At 44.3% G+C, this 18083-nt stretch overlaps 1 protein-coding gene across 2 annotated transcripts in view; it reads right to left on the reverse strand.

Annotated features, from left to right (window-relative positions):
* Positions 1-598: 598 nt before the first annotated feature.
* The window catches only part of c9orf72 (C9orf72-SMCR8 complex subunit), a 36521-nt gene continuing 19036 nt past the window's right edge, over positions 599-18083 (reverse strand). For both annotated transcript variants that reach the window (XM_083634095.1, XM_083634096.1), the window contains exons 9-10: positions 8323-8432; positions 599-1902 (exon numbers count right to left, since the gene is read on the reverse strand). In XM_083634095.1, the coding sequence (XP_083490221.1) occupies positions 1716-1902; positions 8323-8432 (297 nt within the window). In that variant the 3' untranslated portion in view covers positions 599-1715. The remainder of the gene's footprint in view (positions 1903-8322; positions 8433-18083) is intronic.

The raw sequence follows: 18083 nt of genomic DNA on the forward strand, positions 1-18083 counted from the left end.
TATAAAACAATTGCACAATAATCACATAACATATAGGGTAGAAGCATTGACATGGTAGGGCTTCATGCAGGACCAAAAACAGATAACACATAACAAGTCTTGTCTTTTATGTAGTTTCAGTTTTGGTTTAATTTCTCTTTATTTTGAGAACAGGACAGATATTCAAAGCCAGTATTTTGTATGTTTATGACAGGTAAAAGCAATAAATAAATTCTCAATTTCAAGTCCGGATCACTTAAAATGTTCTGCCCAAAATTAATTATATATATTTTTTACCCTGTACATAAACACAAAAAAGATTAAAACTAAAAACATGTCAGGTATTTTTTTGTATTTATTTTCGTTTTACTAGTCAAGATAGTTGTAGTTATGCTCCCCCCCCCCCCCCCCCATTTATACGATAGCCTACTTCAGTTTATGGAAAAAACTGTTCAGCCAAAATAAAGCTGGCCTATAGAAATCCACGAGTGATGTTTGAATCAGACAAACCCCATCTTTATTTGTTACAATGCACCAATGTATGCACATACACATTATACAAACACACATGCTTAGAGGTGCTGTGAAACCTCTAAGTTTCACATATTTTACACAATACATATTTTACAGACTTTGCCCATTTTATTCATGTTCCATTCTTATGCAAACAGCTTCCATTCATGTCTGGCATTTTTATTGTTTGTAAAGCACAAAGTAACTGAAAGATGTTACATAAATAAGATTTGTTATTATAGTTTTATAGACATGTTTGAAAATGATACCATCCAAGTGAAGAAGAAAAAGTTTCAGGTTTTTGAAATATCACTTATGGTAAAGGTAGCATGGCAAAAACAACAAGGAAAACACTAACTGTACTGTATTTGCCCTTTTAGAAGCCATGCTCAAAGCACATAAACAAAATCACTTGAGTTGAGACAACAGCAAATTTGAGTTTGCCGTTGTATAAAGCTGGTTTACACGACCAGCTGTTCCTCTGGAAAGACACGGTGTAAATCCATTTCACACACAAATTGAAAAAATACATTTAATGGCAGCCACTGTCTGCTACAAACACAGAACCGTTGTGTCAAGAGGCATTGGTGATAAGGGATTTCAATTACTTGTTTTAAGATATCATCACATTTTATGATTAATCACGATTTATGATTTGCTAATGCTACTTCATCTTCACCATTCACATCAATACAAGCATGCATATAATTGAATTTGAAGGTGCAAAGACTAACCAAGGCTGTATTAAAACACAGGCACTGAAGACACTAATGTCTCATGTTTTAATAAATATAACTCTCAAATCAATTGCAAATGCCCTGTAGAGGACCTCAGCCAATTTCAAGACCATTAATTAATACAATCCCTCTTTACCAGAAGGCATTGAATACATTAATACTCTACCCCGCAAAAAATAATTTAAGTCTTCTAAAAACTCTGAACTTAAGATTGATAAGCTATCAAAACATTAATATCGAATGGGTCTGTAACTGCAGTATATTCGGTCTCTGAAGTCGTGCCTCACTACAGGAAAGCAAAATGAGCTTTTCAGCAAAGCACATCCCATACAAATATTCAGAGGGATGACAGTCAAGTTTCCACATGTGCATGCATACTTCAGACTTTGCTGTTGTTTTCACAGTAATAATAAAACGACAAAAATACAGATTTTGCTTTTAGTCCAAAGAGCTTTCCCTACACACGGTGTAGGTGAATAAAGAGAGTCAAAAGCTCATGAGCGCGTCTCGCTCCTGTACGCTCGTGTAGAATGGCTTCCCGAACACAAACGAGTGCAGTCCCGCCCTCAGCTTCTCAGCCAAGGCCATGACAATGTTCAGGTCTCCTTCCACCGTCAGGTCCAGGTCCGTCTTCAGATTGCGCAGGGATCGAAACGGCTTCTTCCCCTTTTGCCTGCGAGCGGGAAGATATTGCGACAGTTAGCCTACGGCACTCTGGTCTCATAGGATTTGCATGAACAGCTAGTTGGTCTCAGCTGTGCTCAGCCATGCTGCTGGTGAACATGGACAGTGTTGTAGGATGGCCTTAGACCCCAGGCTGTTAGCTTTTCGCTTGTGTAGTCAGTGTAGTCTTTGGAGTGAGATACTGTATGTTTCAAGCATTTACTATGTATGAGGAAGCAAATGGAATTCCAATCAGCTCCTTTGCTTTTCAATCATTGGGGGCAGGGGTGACTAACATTGTACTAACAGTTACATTTCTGGTGATTTGTTTAGTCAGAAAATATCACTTAGATAAATTTCACATGCATAAGTATATATTATATGATTGCATATTATAGCCTCAATCCCCAGATTACAAGAAACAAGGAGTAAGCAGTGCAAGGGCAAGGGTCATAGCAACCAGACAACGGATGTAATAAATATTTGCGGGTCCCTAAATATTCATGCAGAATAGAGAAGTACGGTGAATTAGGAGGGAATTTTGTATACAAGAGAAATGCAATACCAGGTACAAGTAGTAGAGGGATGTAGTAGTAGTAGTAGTAGAAAACTTTAATGTCCTCCAAGGAGGCAATTTGTTGTACAGCACAGTACATGAGGACACAGACACATTAAAATAACATACACAACTCATAAAAATCATAAAATCATCTGTAGTGGTCAAAAATACGCAATAATACTGTGCATTAAAGTGCACGTGTTAGCAGCCCGGCATATTTAAAGTGCGTATCTATGATATTGCATATTGCATACTGCCCATTGCTGATGACCAGCTACATTCTCAATCTCATAATCACAGTAAAACGTTCTCAATCTCATAATCATAATTAAACAGCAATAACCGTACTGATAATGTTTTGCTCTGTTGGTTCTGATCTTCGGGTATGTATACCTCCGACCAGAAGGGAGTAGCTGAAACTCTGCTGACAGTGGATGGGATGTGTCTGAGCAGACGTTGTCTGCCTTCACGGCCAGCCTAGTCAAGTACAGGTGGTACAGGTCGGCCTGCTGTTGCCCCATGATTTTTCCACAGATCTTAACAATCTTTCCCAATTTATTTTTGTGAGTAAATTTGGAATGTCCGTACCAGCATACAATACAATGACAAAGAATACTCTCAATAAAATACTTATAAAAAAGAGTAAGGATTTTGTTATCAACGTTAAAAAAGCTCAATTTCCTAAGGAAATACAAGCGCTGTTGACCCTTCTTAAAGATAGCATCCACACATTGGTCCCAAGATAATTTGTGATCAATAATAAGACCAAGATATTCATATTCTGTCACCACCTCAATCTCCTCCCCTTTGATCATGGATGGGGTGGATAGTCGATGGTCTCGTCTAAAGTCAAAGAGAGGATGTAGAGGTGAGGCAGATGTGAGGAGTTTGCAAAACATTCCCGTTTTTGTCAGAAGACAGGGAAAGACTCTACATGGATTGGGAAGGCCATTCCACTATTGGGGAGGCCAGAAGAAGAGTCAAGGCCAGATGGAGACAAGGTTGGTTGTAGTGTTTTGGATTAATTGGAGGGGCTTAAAGGCACTAAATGCGATATTCAGCCATGCTATATGCCCGCAAAATACTATTATAGATCTAGCGAGACAGGCGAGTTATAATGTTCAGAGCAGTGAAAGAAGCCACGCCCCCTCTCTGCATTGTGAAAACAGAGTTGTTGATTCAAGCCTGCTGCAGCGTTGATCCTGCTTCGTTTCTGTGGATTTAGCTCTTCCCCGTGTTTATAAATGGACAGAGTGTGACCCAGTGAGGAATATCAATATGGGAATATAAAACGGACATGGCTGTGAAAATAATGTTAGTCTCTGTTTGTATCGCGGTTTGGGACTGTGTGCTTCCTGTTCTTTGTTTACAGTGCGGTAAGTCGGCTGTGTGGCTTTGCTCTGCGTGTCTCGATGGCAGAGGAGTGTCTGTTTTGCTTAGTGTAGATAGCAGATGCTATATCAGAGCAATGTGTTTTCGTTGGCATGGGAAGCTGTGTGTGTTTTATAGACTGTGTTGACATTTTGACGTTACAGCTCCAGCGTGACATCTAGTGGGCACAAATCTTACATAATGGACCTTTAAAGGGCATCTTTGCAGATTTTCAACCAGCTTTGTATCATTACAAAATCAGTAGTATATGCAAATTAACAATGTTTAACTTCCCTCCATCTTGTTTGGACCGAGAGCTCCCCATTCATTTCCTCACTTCCTGCGACACATAAGTACTTCTGGAGCCGAGCCAGGAGGGAGTTACAAGCCCAGATGGGACTAGTGGCAGAATGATGTCTACATCTAAAGCCTTTGACACACTGTCCCAGACGAAAGATGACCAACGTGAAAGAAACGTGGAGATATCTTTGGTCGTGGCAACAAAAACGCTTGTCTTGCATCGCGCAGTGAGAGAGGTTCAAAGATGGCCGTTGTCAACCTCTTGCGAGAAGGACAGCCTAGGACGAATTCTGACAGTGACAGAAATTTAGGGTGACAGCTACGACGGCGTCTGATAACAACCAATAGACATGCCGCATGATCATATCAGCAGCCAGAGACGCTAAATGGACGCATCCACATTCTCCTACTCCTCTTCATTTGATCTTTTTCCAGACACATAGATTCCACTTTGCAAAGGCTCCATTCTTGCTAAGCTTTGTCAGTTCATTGTTGACATTTCTACCAGACAACTGTGGCACACATCATTGATTGATGCGTAGATGGGCACGTGCTGCCAACATTTGATTCTTGTGTTTAATGGCCGCTGTTTGACAGGTATTGATGGAGAGAGGTGCATCGTAGCCAGTAGGTGTCATCATCTTACAGTCTCTACACACACATCAAACCTGATGTCCTACCCAATTTATTAGATCCAACGTTGCACAGTTTGGCCTGCAATGAACTTATAAGATTGCTAAAATCTTACAGTCTGTGGATGCTGAAGCGGAAACTTGATTGGTTTGTGTATCTGTCAAAATGACTGAAACACGAATGCAAAAAAGTGTTAATAACGTAGCTTCAGTGTCCGGAACTACAAGGAAGGAAGCTGCCCTTTTGATACACATATTTAGGCAGCAGCGTGGCAGGTGCTCTAGTTAGTAGGGAGGTTCAAGACCCTGTGTCAGCAGCCGAGCACCCACCCTGCTGAAGTATCCTTGAGCAAGATACTGACTACATTTACATGGACTGCAATAATCAGACTATTGACCTTATTCTAAAAATGAAAATAAAAATAAAAATCGATTAAAGCCCCAATCAGTAAGATTTTTGACATTTTTTACTGTAATATAAGAGCTTTTTAGTCATAGGACATGGTAGATGGACTTGTAATAGGGAGACTCTCGACTTTATTTATCCCACACCGCCCTCCATTGGCCAGCCCTGGGACTAAGCAGTTTGTCAAAAAAAAAAAAAAAAGGATGCGCGCATGCGCTGTACAGCGGAAGCGCTGTCTTCATGAAAACAACAAGTAACTCGATTCGGATTTGCTACGAAAATGATGTTTCACGGAACTATGGATTATTATTTCATCACGTGGTGAGTACCCGATGTCACAACATGTACATAGAGCTTTCTGGCGCTGTGTTTTGTTGACTTTGAACGGCGATATCGTTATCGATACCATTGCACCCAGAGGGCGCAGTTTCTCCAATAGCAAAACTTGCTGAATGGGGCTTTAAGGTGTTTACACGAGTTGCTTATAGAATATTCGATTAATATTCTCGTTTACATGCTACAGAGGGTAGTCCGATTAATGACTGAAGACACACGGACACATGACATCCTTCTGGAATTTAACCAGAAACTCTTTCTGTCATTATATACCGTTATGAGTATTTTCTTGCTAATTTTGCAAAGCATGTCAAGCAGTTTGACTGCCGTACGTGTCACAAAATGCTGCGAAAACTTAGATAGGAAGTCATAGTGTGATTACGGTGTGCACATTAGGGATGGACAACGAATTAGGAATTTTCGAATAATCGTTTTTATTATCAAGATCGATTTATATTATTGAAAGTCGAAAATCGTTTATTAATTATCATTTATATATATTGTTTTACCGGTGCCTGTCTCTTTAAGAATGACATGTTTGTCCATGTGATGTTGCCGTAGGAGCTGCGCACCAGAGCTGCGCACTGGAGCAGAACGGCTCTGGGCTCAGCTGACAGCAGTGCAGCACCCAGTAGCTCTAGAAACGCTAGAAATGTAGTAGAAATGGTCTTAAACTGTCTATAACAGCAACACTCAGCCACAAAGAAAAGGTTTCAAGGCTTGTTCATGCATGAAGAAAACCTGATATTCTATCTACTGTTCCCTGAGCCATCTCGGTGCTACGCTAATGCTAACGGCCGGGCTAACGTAAGCTCAGGTCTGGCTGCCTAATGACAATAGAGTGCCAAAGTCCCCCCCTCTCCCTGTGTGTAAAATGCTTATAACAATTGTTTTACTTGGTCAAACCAAGCAATTCAACTATACTTAGAATCAGGGGGGACCATGTTCTAATTTAATGCCTGTTTAACTTCGACTGTAAATTCATATAAATTCACTGCTTATTTAATGCCTATTTAACTCAGACTGTACATTTAATGTAAATTCAATGTAAACTCATATTTAACTCGGACTGTAAATTTAATGTAAATTCAATGTAAACTTGTATTTAACTCAGACTGTAAATTTCATGTAAATTCAATGCAAATTCATATTTAATATCCACGAAAGTACGGAACACACCTCCAGTCATGTACATGTTGTATAAATATATTTGATTTGATTGCACTTGCAATGTTGTGATTGTCATTTAGTTATCTTCCTACTTCTTTATATCTGTATATTGACCTGACCAGCATAGCGGTCATGTCAATACAGACACTAAGACAAATTCCTCGTATGTAACTTGCATACTGTGGCAATAAAAGTGATTCTGATTCTGATGTCAAATTTGACTGCTCGCAATTTTTTATTATTATAAAAAAAAATAGGGGTGGGCAAATTTAGACGAAAAGTCGACTTCAGCCCAGCCAATTTTGACTAGTGTTTTTGCTAGAAATGCCCATCGCTAGTGCACATGTATACAATACACTTCAATAATGCAGCTAAGATCTAAATACTCAACGCCTTGATTTGACTATTGCTATGGCCTTATTCCGGTTAAGGTAATCAGAACATGCTGATTACCTGGCAGTGTCTTATTCAGAGTATTGTCTTCATTTGGTCAATATGGGAATATTGCAGTCCATGTAAACGTGCTCACTGAGTCAAGTAAGTCTGACCAAAGCAAATCCATCACTTGGCGTTTTGCTGATGGTCAGAGAAAACTGTCTCTGGTGCTGCTCCAGAAGCTCTCAGAAGTTGAGCTGTGCTGACTGGGAAGGTCGTGGCATGTAGTCTCCATCATTTTCTTGCTCATCACACCATTCAGTAAACACCACGCCTGGTGGATGGGGGCATAGTTGTCCTGGAATGATGCCCATGATTCGTCCGCCTGCTGTCCGGGCAACCATCCGTTTGGCATCCCACCCTCTGGAAGACAGTTCTGGTGCATCGTGCCCCTTCAACTCTCACACATTTTTTCCTGCACCTACTGTGTCAAACTTGTATCACGTAGCTGTGTCAGCGCCAATTAATCAGGTCAAATTCCCAGAGTGCCTGTTGTACTTGGTGTAATAATACTGCCTGTTGTACTTGGTGTAATTATGCTTACACTCCGATTAGGACAGAAATGCCTCATCGCTGAATGAATATAATCGCTCAGACTGCCAAACCAGCTGTGAAAGCAGCTGCTGCAGTGTTTGGTTGCAATGAAAACCTGCATACTTCTGAGTCACAATGAGGCATATGAGTGAGATTTGGCCACCACCATAACAGAGTCACCACTATCCTTCACCTCTGGAGAACAAGCACTCAGACCCGGAGATTTATTTTTGTGTACGCCACACAAGTGCTTGTCCACTGGTTGAGAACAGGATGAATCATCACTCTGATTAAATAGTGACTTTCCACTACTCAATAGACCACTGTCTGTGTTCTGTGCACTAGTTCTCTAGCAAAAAGTGTTTTCCCCCTTCATAATAAGCAGTTTCTGCACTTTAACCCGACCAAATTATCCCTCTCTGTGATAAAAACGAAATAAAAAACTAAAGAGTGTTTCATTTATTTTGGCTGTTACCTATAGGTCCAGTTTATGTTTTGACCACACTGAACTGAAAGTGAATTGATATTGGTATTACGAGACATTTTACCAAGCGCTGTGACATGGGCTATCTCTCTATTGCGCCGTGTTAGTGAGCAGAAAGGGTATCACTGTGACACAGAAAACCTTTTCTGCCATTTGGGTCGACTCTTCTTTGCGAGTTATTATTATTGACAGACGGCACTTACGTCTCGTCCTCGATGTACTTGAGCAGCGTGAGGGCCTTTCTGTGGAGCAGCAGCAGGAACTGGGCCAGGTAGGTGCTCCGCAGGGACAGGCCCGGCTTCAGCATGAACACCTGGGTGCGACACAGGACGTCAATGACTAGGCCACACACACACACACACACACACACACACACACACACACACACACACACACACACACACACACACACACACGGCTCAGCTGGATGAGCTGCCCTAAAACACCTCCTCTCCTTCCTGCTCACCTTCAGGAGGAAACATATTACTGCTGTCATGGGAAAACAACCTACCTACTAGGGCTGTCACTTTTTCCCCAAAATAAAATTCGAACGAACTTTAATTGCCCAATATTCGTTCGAATATATTCGAAGTTTTTTGATTAATTAACACCTTAAGTGCCATAGCCGAAATAATTCGTCTTACATAATCCAACGCTTGAGTGCCAGAGCCGAAATAACTCGTCTTACATGTTTTTTTGACGGTGGGACATCAATCAACCCCTCTTACATCTTCGAGATAACTATTTGGAGCAAGAGCATGTGTGTAATCTATTTTACCGACCACTAAGTGGCGACAGAGACCGAGAGAAGTCACAGCCACGGGACCCAAAAGCAGCCGCCTCCGCGGAAATGGCTTGGATTTTACAGTCAGAAGCCCGAGACACACACACAGAACGGACAGAGATCCCTTCCCCCCAGAGCCGCGGATCAACGCGCGAACACACACACACACACACACACACACACACACACACACACACACACACACACACACACACACACACACACACACACACACACACACACCGCGGGAGCAAGCTTGGCGATTTTACAGTAATCCAATCCATTTCAGGCAAGCAGGCAGGCAGGCACGCAGACAGACAGGCAGGCAGCACAACACGCTTCTGACACGCCCGCTGAAGCCAGGAGGAAGGAGGAGAAGACACACGGAGGGAGGAGTTTGAATGAGAGGGGTGTTTCCTGTTGTTATGGAGGAAATTACTGTTCAAAACTATTGTTTAGAATGTCTGACGGTCTTACTGATGCCAAAAATGAATGGTTAAAGTGACTGTTTCACAAAAAGCCATTTATCTCTGAATAAATTTCCAGACGCTGAAACCATGCTGTACTCAACGGCTAATATCTACATAACTACTAACTCTGCAAACTAACTCTTTTAGACAGAGAAAGCACACATTCTATTAGTTATTTTTAGATGATTGCTGTTCATGAATTCTTAACAGAAAAGAATCCTCGGGTGTTCTAAAATGAGCCAGAATCGTCAAAAACACCCCTGGCACAACTTACCTACAGGAATGAAAACATGGCTGGCACCCAATGTGTTAAAAAAAAAAAAAAAAAATTTTTTTTTTTTTTTCAGTCCAGCAGCCTCTTGCACCAGCTGAACGTAAGTTCTGTCTTAAGTTAGGGTGTAAAGTCCACACTAACTGCTACGTTCAAACTAGTTAGTTTGACACTAAAGTTGTGTCTTTGTTTGGTTGCACCACGGAGACGTAAGGTACATCTTAACTAGTAGACCCTAAAGTCCATACTAACCAAAATAGTGTCGCAGACAATGACGTGTACAGTATCTGTGACCAATCAGTGAAAAGCACGGTGGAAACGGTGTTTATTTACGGTTGTTTAAGTGGAGTGAAAACAGGACATGTTGCCCACCGCAAATTAGTGCTTTCATATTTCATCAACACTAATCAAATGAGAACGTTATTGAGTAACGTTCGTTTAGGTTCATATTACTGTTAACGTTTATCTGTGAGCTCTTCATCAGTATTGTAGGCTATACCACCATCCTGCCTCACTAAATTGTTGCGGTTATTTTAATTTGTATGCAGTGCTGCAGCTTGTGGGAAACAAAAGCGTGAGTCATAAATATCAAAGGGTGTAATTTATCACGGAGAGCGCGTTGCGGACGCAAAACAATGATGCGCCACGGTGCCAAGTTGCAATCCGTGCCAACTGCTATTTTACGGAGGACTTTACACCTAGTAAGACGTAGGTGTAAATTTTAAGTTCTAACTTATGCCTACGTTGTAACTATTTCACTTGGTGCAACCCAAATATTTTTAGTAGTGCGTAAACTCGGACTTAGTGAGACTTTACGTTCAAACTAGCTTACGTTTGAACTTACGCACAGCTGGTGCAACCCACTGCAGCCCACCGGGCATCAGCCCGACGTGTTAGCTTGGACGCTCACAGTCACAACACTGCCTCACAAACTTGGCTGCATCCAACTCGAGACAACTTTTCAGACCCTGGAGACAATCTTTCTCAGAAGAGACTAACGCGACAAATCTGGAGACTTTTTCTGACATGGGATTAACATTAGCAGCAAGCAGCAGTTGGTTAATTTTGGTTAATAAAAAAAAAAAAAAAAAAAAAAAAAAATAATAATAATAAAAAAAAAAAAAAAAAAATTCGAACATTCAAATTACATTTCGAAAACGAACCCCTTCCCCCACATTCGAAGTTGCATTCGAATTTCGAATGAAAAGTGACAGCCCTACTACCTACACTAAGAACCTCCTGTAACATATTACTGCTGTCATGGGAAAACCTCCTAACTCGACTAAGAACCTCCTGTAGGAAATGGCCAGCTTCCATTTCAGCAGATAGAGTCACTACAGCTGTTGAAAGCAGACATTCCCCCTTTCTCTCAATTAGTTTCACCTATATTATTTTATATTCTGTTACTAGTGTTAAATAGTTATATAATATAATATAATTATTCTGTGACATAAGTGTTAAATAGTTATATAATATCATTATTCTGTGACATAAGTGTTAAATAGTTATTTATATAAATAGTTTATTTATATATTTATTATTCTGTGACATACTGACATTTTATTTTAAATGTATGGCATTTACCACAGCTGGTCATGGTTCTATAGCCTCCCAGTGGGAGTGTTGTTTTATTTAGGTAATGTATTGGTGCTCTAAATTACCAGTATGTATTCTTTGCACTTTATGCATTTATTTTTCTCTTTTAAATTTTAGGTTGAATGTGTGAATCGCATGTGAGGGGGATTGGTTGTCTCCATGTCCTGTTGTGTTCTGTGTGAGCTCACTAAACCAAATTCCTATCAATGATGTTGAATGGCAATAAAGTACTGAAACTAGTGAAACTAGAAAACCATTTCAAATGGGGAATGCTTCCATACCCCTAAAAGAACACTGTAGGCACTCAGGCTACGGTTTTCACTTCCTCTGCCATCATATGACCTTGAGCCAAAAATAATATGACTTCTTAAGGTTCTTAGTCGATTTATCTCAAGAATGAAGAATATCCTTTTATTTTATGTGCTGGGTTGCAACACTATGGTCAAAGTGCACAGGGTTCCCACACCTCCTTATAAACATCAAATTCAAGCACTCTCCAGGCCCAATTCTCTTACATTCAAGGACCCAACATGGCATAGTTTGAGATACGGATTACTGTTACAACAATGATACATTTTTATAATGAGAACTCGCAGGCTTTGAAGGTCACAGACAACAAAAAGAGATGCTTCAATGTGTGAACACTTCTCAACTGTGCTGTGCTACTGTTATGTGACTAGCCTTGTGCTTTTCTCTCAATCTCTCTCTCTCTCTCTCTCTCTCTCTCTCTCTCTTTCTCTTTCCTTCTGGGCACTTCCAATCTTCAGATTGGCAGCAGGGTTTCCATTGTCCCGTAATTGCAGGACATTGGCCTTTAAAATTAATCAAAAACCCGCAAATTAAAATCTGCAGGACACCGTGTCCTGTAAATTATCTCCTGACGCAATTAATTGTAACCCCGGGTTAAATCCCCCGTTATAATGGGCATACGTTAAGAATATTGACCTGTCACTTTATAGTTTGGTAACAATGTCAAACAGCTCCACACGAGGTGTGACAAACTAACATGCTAGTACTGCTCATCTTTAGCTGCTTCTGATTGGTCAGTCTGTACATCACATTTCCCTAAAATGCTATTGGCTAATGGGGCTGGGCGGGACTGAGTGTTGGGGTTTTGACAGTGCGGTGAGGTTTATGTGTGTCAGTGTGTGCACTGCTGTGCACTGATATAGCGCATGTGTTAACATAGTGGCTAGCTAGCGAATGTACATGCAATTCTAAAAAGGCATCAAGGATAACACAAACAGTAAATTAGAAAAAAAGTAATTCCCTTAAAGCAGGACTAAACCCCTCAGATTTCTGGCAAAACGGTACTCTACTTGATTTGAAAACTCTGCAGGCAAGATGGCCACCTATACTCCCTTGTACCCTGGCAGAATTCCTAGCCCATAAACTAACATAACTTGGCCAATAAGTATGTAACATACAAAATAAAACAAACAGTAATGTCTTAATTTGATGTAGAATGCAGAGGACATGTACTGTAACTGGTTTATTAAACTCGCATTCCAGGAATATTGTATTTACTGCTCTGCTCTAAAGATAAGGTAACTGGCTCGTGCCTCTGAGCTTGTTTGTCCTGGAACCCACTCGCTTTGCGCCGGAACATAATCGATTTGGGGGTGAACATGCCAGGATTGGCCAACGCCAACGCCAGTGCCCAGAACTGTCAAATCAAATCATCGACAGAGACTCTATGACCCGCCTCCCAACCCCTCTTTCTTTTTCTTGCATGACAATGTATCAACATGGCTATATTATAAATATAGCCAAGTTATAAACAACTAACCAACGCTGATGGGTCCGTATGGAAACGGTTTTGCCCGAAATGGTTAAAAGTTATTTAAATTTGGTCATTCAGTGGCGTTTTATTGCCATGTAACATAACTAACTAGCTGCTAACATTAGCCACAGCAATTACCGATGATGCATTGCACTATTATCACACTATTTTTCACATGAGTGGGGAAGGCGGGAGTTGGCCGTGACGTAGGATGCAACCACATTTTGGGCATTTTGAAGGGCAAAAAAAAAAGCAGGTTTGAACCCATAGAGGGCACTTATGCTGTTGAAAATGATACAGATTGTAGAATATTATAAATTTGGTCTCAAATGTGGAAATTCTGACCAGAATTCTTCACACACCACGCCAAAAGCCATATGTATTGGTTAAAAGCTGAAAAAAGTGTTTTGGGGTTTAGTCCTGCTTTAAGCTACCCAAAGCAAGCCAAGTCTACTATTTTCTAGTACTCTACAATTAGCCTGATTCATTTGTAATAAGTGTGTTTGTACGGCTAAAGTTTTGCATGCTATCTAATTGTCTGTGAACTGTAGCCTGATGCTAATGTAGAGGCTGGTGTTTTCTGCCTGCTTGTTAACGTAGCTAGAGGCTAGTGTTTTCTGCCTGCTTGCTAACGTGGATGCTACATGGATCTTATTATCGCGATGCTACTGTTTTCCGCCTGGACGAGACGACCAGCTGCACCATCGCCACACCAGATAGCGCACCGTGTGACTGGAAAAGCACGGTTGCACCTCTGGAAATGATAGGCTAATTGAGTCTTATTGGCTGTTTATACTTTCAAATAAAAAATATAAATTTACATGGCTAATTATGTCATTATTTATACAGCGCCTATATCAATTGTTTTAAAGCTCAATAAGCACAGATTTAATGTGTCCTGAATTTATCCTACTTGTCCTGTATTTGAAATCTTAAAGGACACATTGTCCTGCAGCTGTTTTGTCTAGCGCAAAGCCTGATTGGCAGGCCATATCCGATTTTTGACCTATCCTATTTTTGACCAATCCAGATTGTATCCAGATTGATTTTATCAGTGGCAGACAGGCTGCAGGCAAACGGCAGAAACACAGCGCACCTAGCAAGCTTCGCTCATAATGGAGCTACTTCATAGATAAAAACAAACATGTACTCATTGAAAATAGGAAAGAACGTACTGTATACTTTCTGCTTTATGAATATTTATTTTTCACAACTACCTCTCAGCACCACGGCTCCCTCGGAGTGGTGAGCGGACAAGCAGCAGTGTAAAGCCAGTTCTGGTCATAACTTTCAAAATAAAATCCCTGTCTTTCCCAGGCTTCAGCTAGCCTGGTAAACCAGCCGGTCACGTGAACTCACATTTCATTTCGTTCTGCGAGACCGTCTGGCCCCAAGCTTTCTCCCAGTGTATCGCAGTTGGCGGAGGTTGGGCGGGTGTACTTGTCTTGACAGACAACTCCTTCAGCCAATCAGCGTTGGATCCAGTCAAACTAAGGGGTTGTCCTACAACCCAGGTTTTATGAGTGAAGCGAGGCTCCCGCCTATTGCCATCTCTGCGTGGTACACGCTATTGAATGCTCTTACCTTTTATTACTATAAAAGTGTCCTTTCCAACCATTCATTAGACCGTTGACAGGATGCAGACTGGACTCTTGGCAAATCCGGAGCGATCCTGACGGTCTCATGGTCTCCGATCCAATAGCTGGGGTCGAGGCGGGGCCCTGAGCCCTCGCGCCTGGAATTGGACCAGGAAAACCCCACTCACCCGGCATTTGGCAACAGACCAGACAGACTGGCAGCAAGGCACCTGAGGTGGGAGCCTCGCTTCACTCATAAAACCTGGGTTGTAGGACAACCCCTTAGTTTTATTTTGTTGAAGCTCGGCTCCCACCTATTGCCACCTTACCGACCTTGCTGCAAAGGAGCACCTCAGTGCCCGACCTAGCGCATTAAGGGTGGGGGAAAAAATCGATACACCATAGTATCGCGATATTTTGCCTGACGGCAAATGCCATGCCAGGCCAGGCCACCGGGCATCTGCCCGAAGCGCCCGATGGTGCAGTCCGCGCCTGCAGTGGCGTATTGAGTCCAGAGAAGCTTAATAATGTAGCCTACGTGTGGGACAAAAAAACAAAAAAAACAAAACAGTGACAATATATCGGAATATCGCAATATTCAATATATCGCAATATCGGCGATATTGCAATACTATCGTATCGTGACTCAAGTATCGTTTTAGTATCGTATCGTGGGCATCTGGTGATTCCCACCCCTATAGCGCATGGGAACCCGGTAAGGATTGGGGAGCAGTCTGCGAGGCCGACAGAATTACATGAGCGAACGTCACGCCTCCCATATCCAGACTATAAAACCTCACGAAGGTATGGTGAGTCAACCATGACGCGGCTGCGCACATATCTTCCACGTCACACCGCGCAACAGCGCCCAGGAAGAAGCCACGCCTTAAGTAGATTGGGCTTTAATTCCTTCCGGTGGAACCTTTCCAGCGGCAGAACAGGCCAAGTTAATGGCCTGTTATCCAGGCGATAACAGTCTATCCAGTGCGATAGATGCTCTTTGAACAAAGGCTTGCCCAAAGCCCTAGCCCCATGGCACACCAGAAGCTGGTTAGACGTAGGCAAGGCGCGCGTCTTGGCCACATAGGCACGGAGCGCCTGCAACCGAAGTCTCCTCTCTTCCGCCGAAGAAGAGGCGGGAGGCTCAAACGTGAACAGGTCTATGGTCATGGACCTGAAGCCAGCTCCACTACACTTGGGCTGATAAGCAGGATTCGGGCGGAGCGTGGCCCTGCGCCCATCGTTAGAGAACACCATGCACAGCACGACTGTTGCACTGACAGGGCAATCAAGTCTCCCACTCTCTTGCCGGAAGACAAAGCGAGAAGCAATGCCATCTTCAGCGAGAGGTGTTTCAGGTCGGCAGCGTCGAGTGGTTCAAACGGAGGCCTTGAGAGGCCATCCAAGACCCCAAGTCCCACTTGGGGAAGACGTTCCTCGTCTGGGGGTGAAGCTTGCGCACACCCATCATGAAACGAGAGACCAAAGACAGGCCTCCCACTGTCTTGCCCTCGATGTCCATGTGGCAGGCCGAGATGGCGCCACGTACACCTTAAGGGACTGCGGCGACTGGCCCCGAAGGACCGCCACTTGTAAGCGTACTGAGTGCGAGTCAAGGTGGCTCTAGCACTCTGTATGGTCTGCACCACGTTCACAGGCAGGCCCTGGGCTAGCAACCGTTCCTGTTCAGGGACCAAGCGGCCAGCTTCCACTTGTGTGGGGATGAGTGGAGTACCTCTCCGCCCGCCTGCGACAGCAGGTCCTTCCGACGCGGCAGCAGCCACGGAGGACCTCTCGTCAAGAGTGATCAGATCCGCAAACCAGACCTGCGATGGCCAGTGCGGGGCTACCAGGATGAGCTGTAGCCCCTGCTGTCTCACCCTGGCCAGCACCTGGGGAATCAGCGCGATTGGGGGGAACGCATAGAGGGCTGCCCTCGGCCAGACGTCCGCGAGGATGGAAAACCACTGGGGGCAATGGTGTGCGAGCCGCGACGCGAAGAGATCGACGCTGGCTCGACCGAACTTGGAAGATCTGTTCCACCACCTGTGGGTGGAGAACCCATTCTGAGTTGCGGGGGCTGCCCCGCGATAGCAGGTCCGCGCCCAGGTTGAGGTGGCCCCGAATGTATGCCACTGAAAGAGAGAGCAGGTGGAAACGGGCCCACTCGTGGATGACCGTAGCCAGCTGGTTCAGGGCCAGCGAGCGGACACCGCCCTGGCGGTTGATGTACGCCACTGTCGTGGTGTTGTCCGAACGTATCAGTACATGGTGGCCCATTATCTGATGTCGGAAGTGCCAGAGAGCCAGGCGAACTGCCTCCAGCTCTAGTATGTTTATGTGGCGAAGCTGCCGGGCTTGCCATCACCCGTTTGCAGCCTGGCCTTCGAAGACCACGCCCCAGCCCCAAAGGGAGGCGTCGGTTCGAATCACTCGCCTGAGCGGGACCGGACCCAGTCTGGCGCCGTCTGAGAGCCAACAGTGGTCCGTCCACAGTTTCAAGGCTTGGCGAGCAAGGTCCCACAGCGTAAGGACGCAGGACCGAGGTATCGCTGGGTCCAAGCGATGACCGAGAAACCATCTCTGGAAGGGGCGCATGTGTAGCAGCCCCAGAGGAATCGCGGCGGTCGCCACGGCCATAAGGCCCAGTAGCACGGAGCACTGGCTAGCAACCGTTCCTGTTCAGGGACCAAGCGGCCAGCTTCCACTTGTGTGGGGATGAGTGGAGTACCTCTCCGCCCGCCTGCGACAGCAGGTCCTTCCGACGCGGCAGCAGCCACGGAGGACCTCTCGTCAAGAGTGATCAGATCCGCAAACCAGACCTGCGACGGCCAGTGCGGGGCTACCAGGATGAGCTGTAGCCCTGCTGTCTCACCCTGGCCAGCACCTGGAGAATCAGCGCGATTGGGGGGAACGCATAGAGGGCTGCCCTCGGCCAGACGTCCGCGAGGATGGAAAACCACTGGGGGCAATGGTGTGCGAGCCGCGACGCGAAGAGATCGACGCTGGCTCGACCGAACTTGGAAGATCTGTTCCACCACCTGTGGGTGGAGAACCCATTCTGAGTTGCGGGGGCTGCCCCGCGATAGCAGGTCCGCGCCCAGGTTGAGGTGGCCCCGAATGTATGCCACCGAAAGAGAGAGCAGGTGGAAACGGGCCCACTCATGGATGACCGTAGCCAGCTGGTTCAGGGCCAGCGAGCGGACACCGCCCTGGCGGTTGATGTACGCCACTGTCGCGGTGTTGTCCGAACGTACCAGTACATGGTGGCCCATTATCTGATGTCGGAAGTGCCAGAGAGCCAGGCGAACTGCCTCCAGCTCTAGTATGTTTATGTGGCGAAGCTGCCGGGCTTGCCATCACCCGTTTGCAGCCTGGCCTTCGAAGACCACGCCCCAGCCCCAAAGGGAGGCGTCGGTTCAAATCACTCGCCTGAGCGGGACCGGACCCAGTCTGGCGCCGTCTGAGAGCCAACAGTGGTCC

This window comes from Poromitra crassiceps (genome assembly GCF_964638095.1).
Source record: "Poromitra crassiceps genome assembly, chromosome: 3".
In the NCBI taxonomy this organism is placed as follows: domain Eukaryota; kingdom Metazoa; phylum Chordata; class Actinopteri; order Beryciformes; family Melamphaidae; genus Poromitra; species Poromitra crassiceps.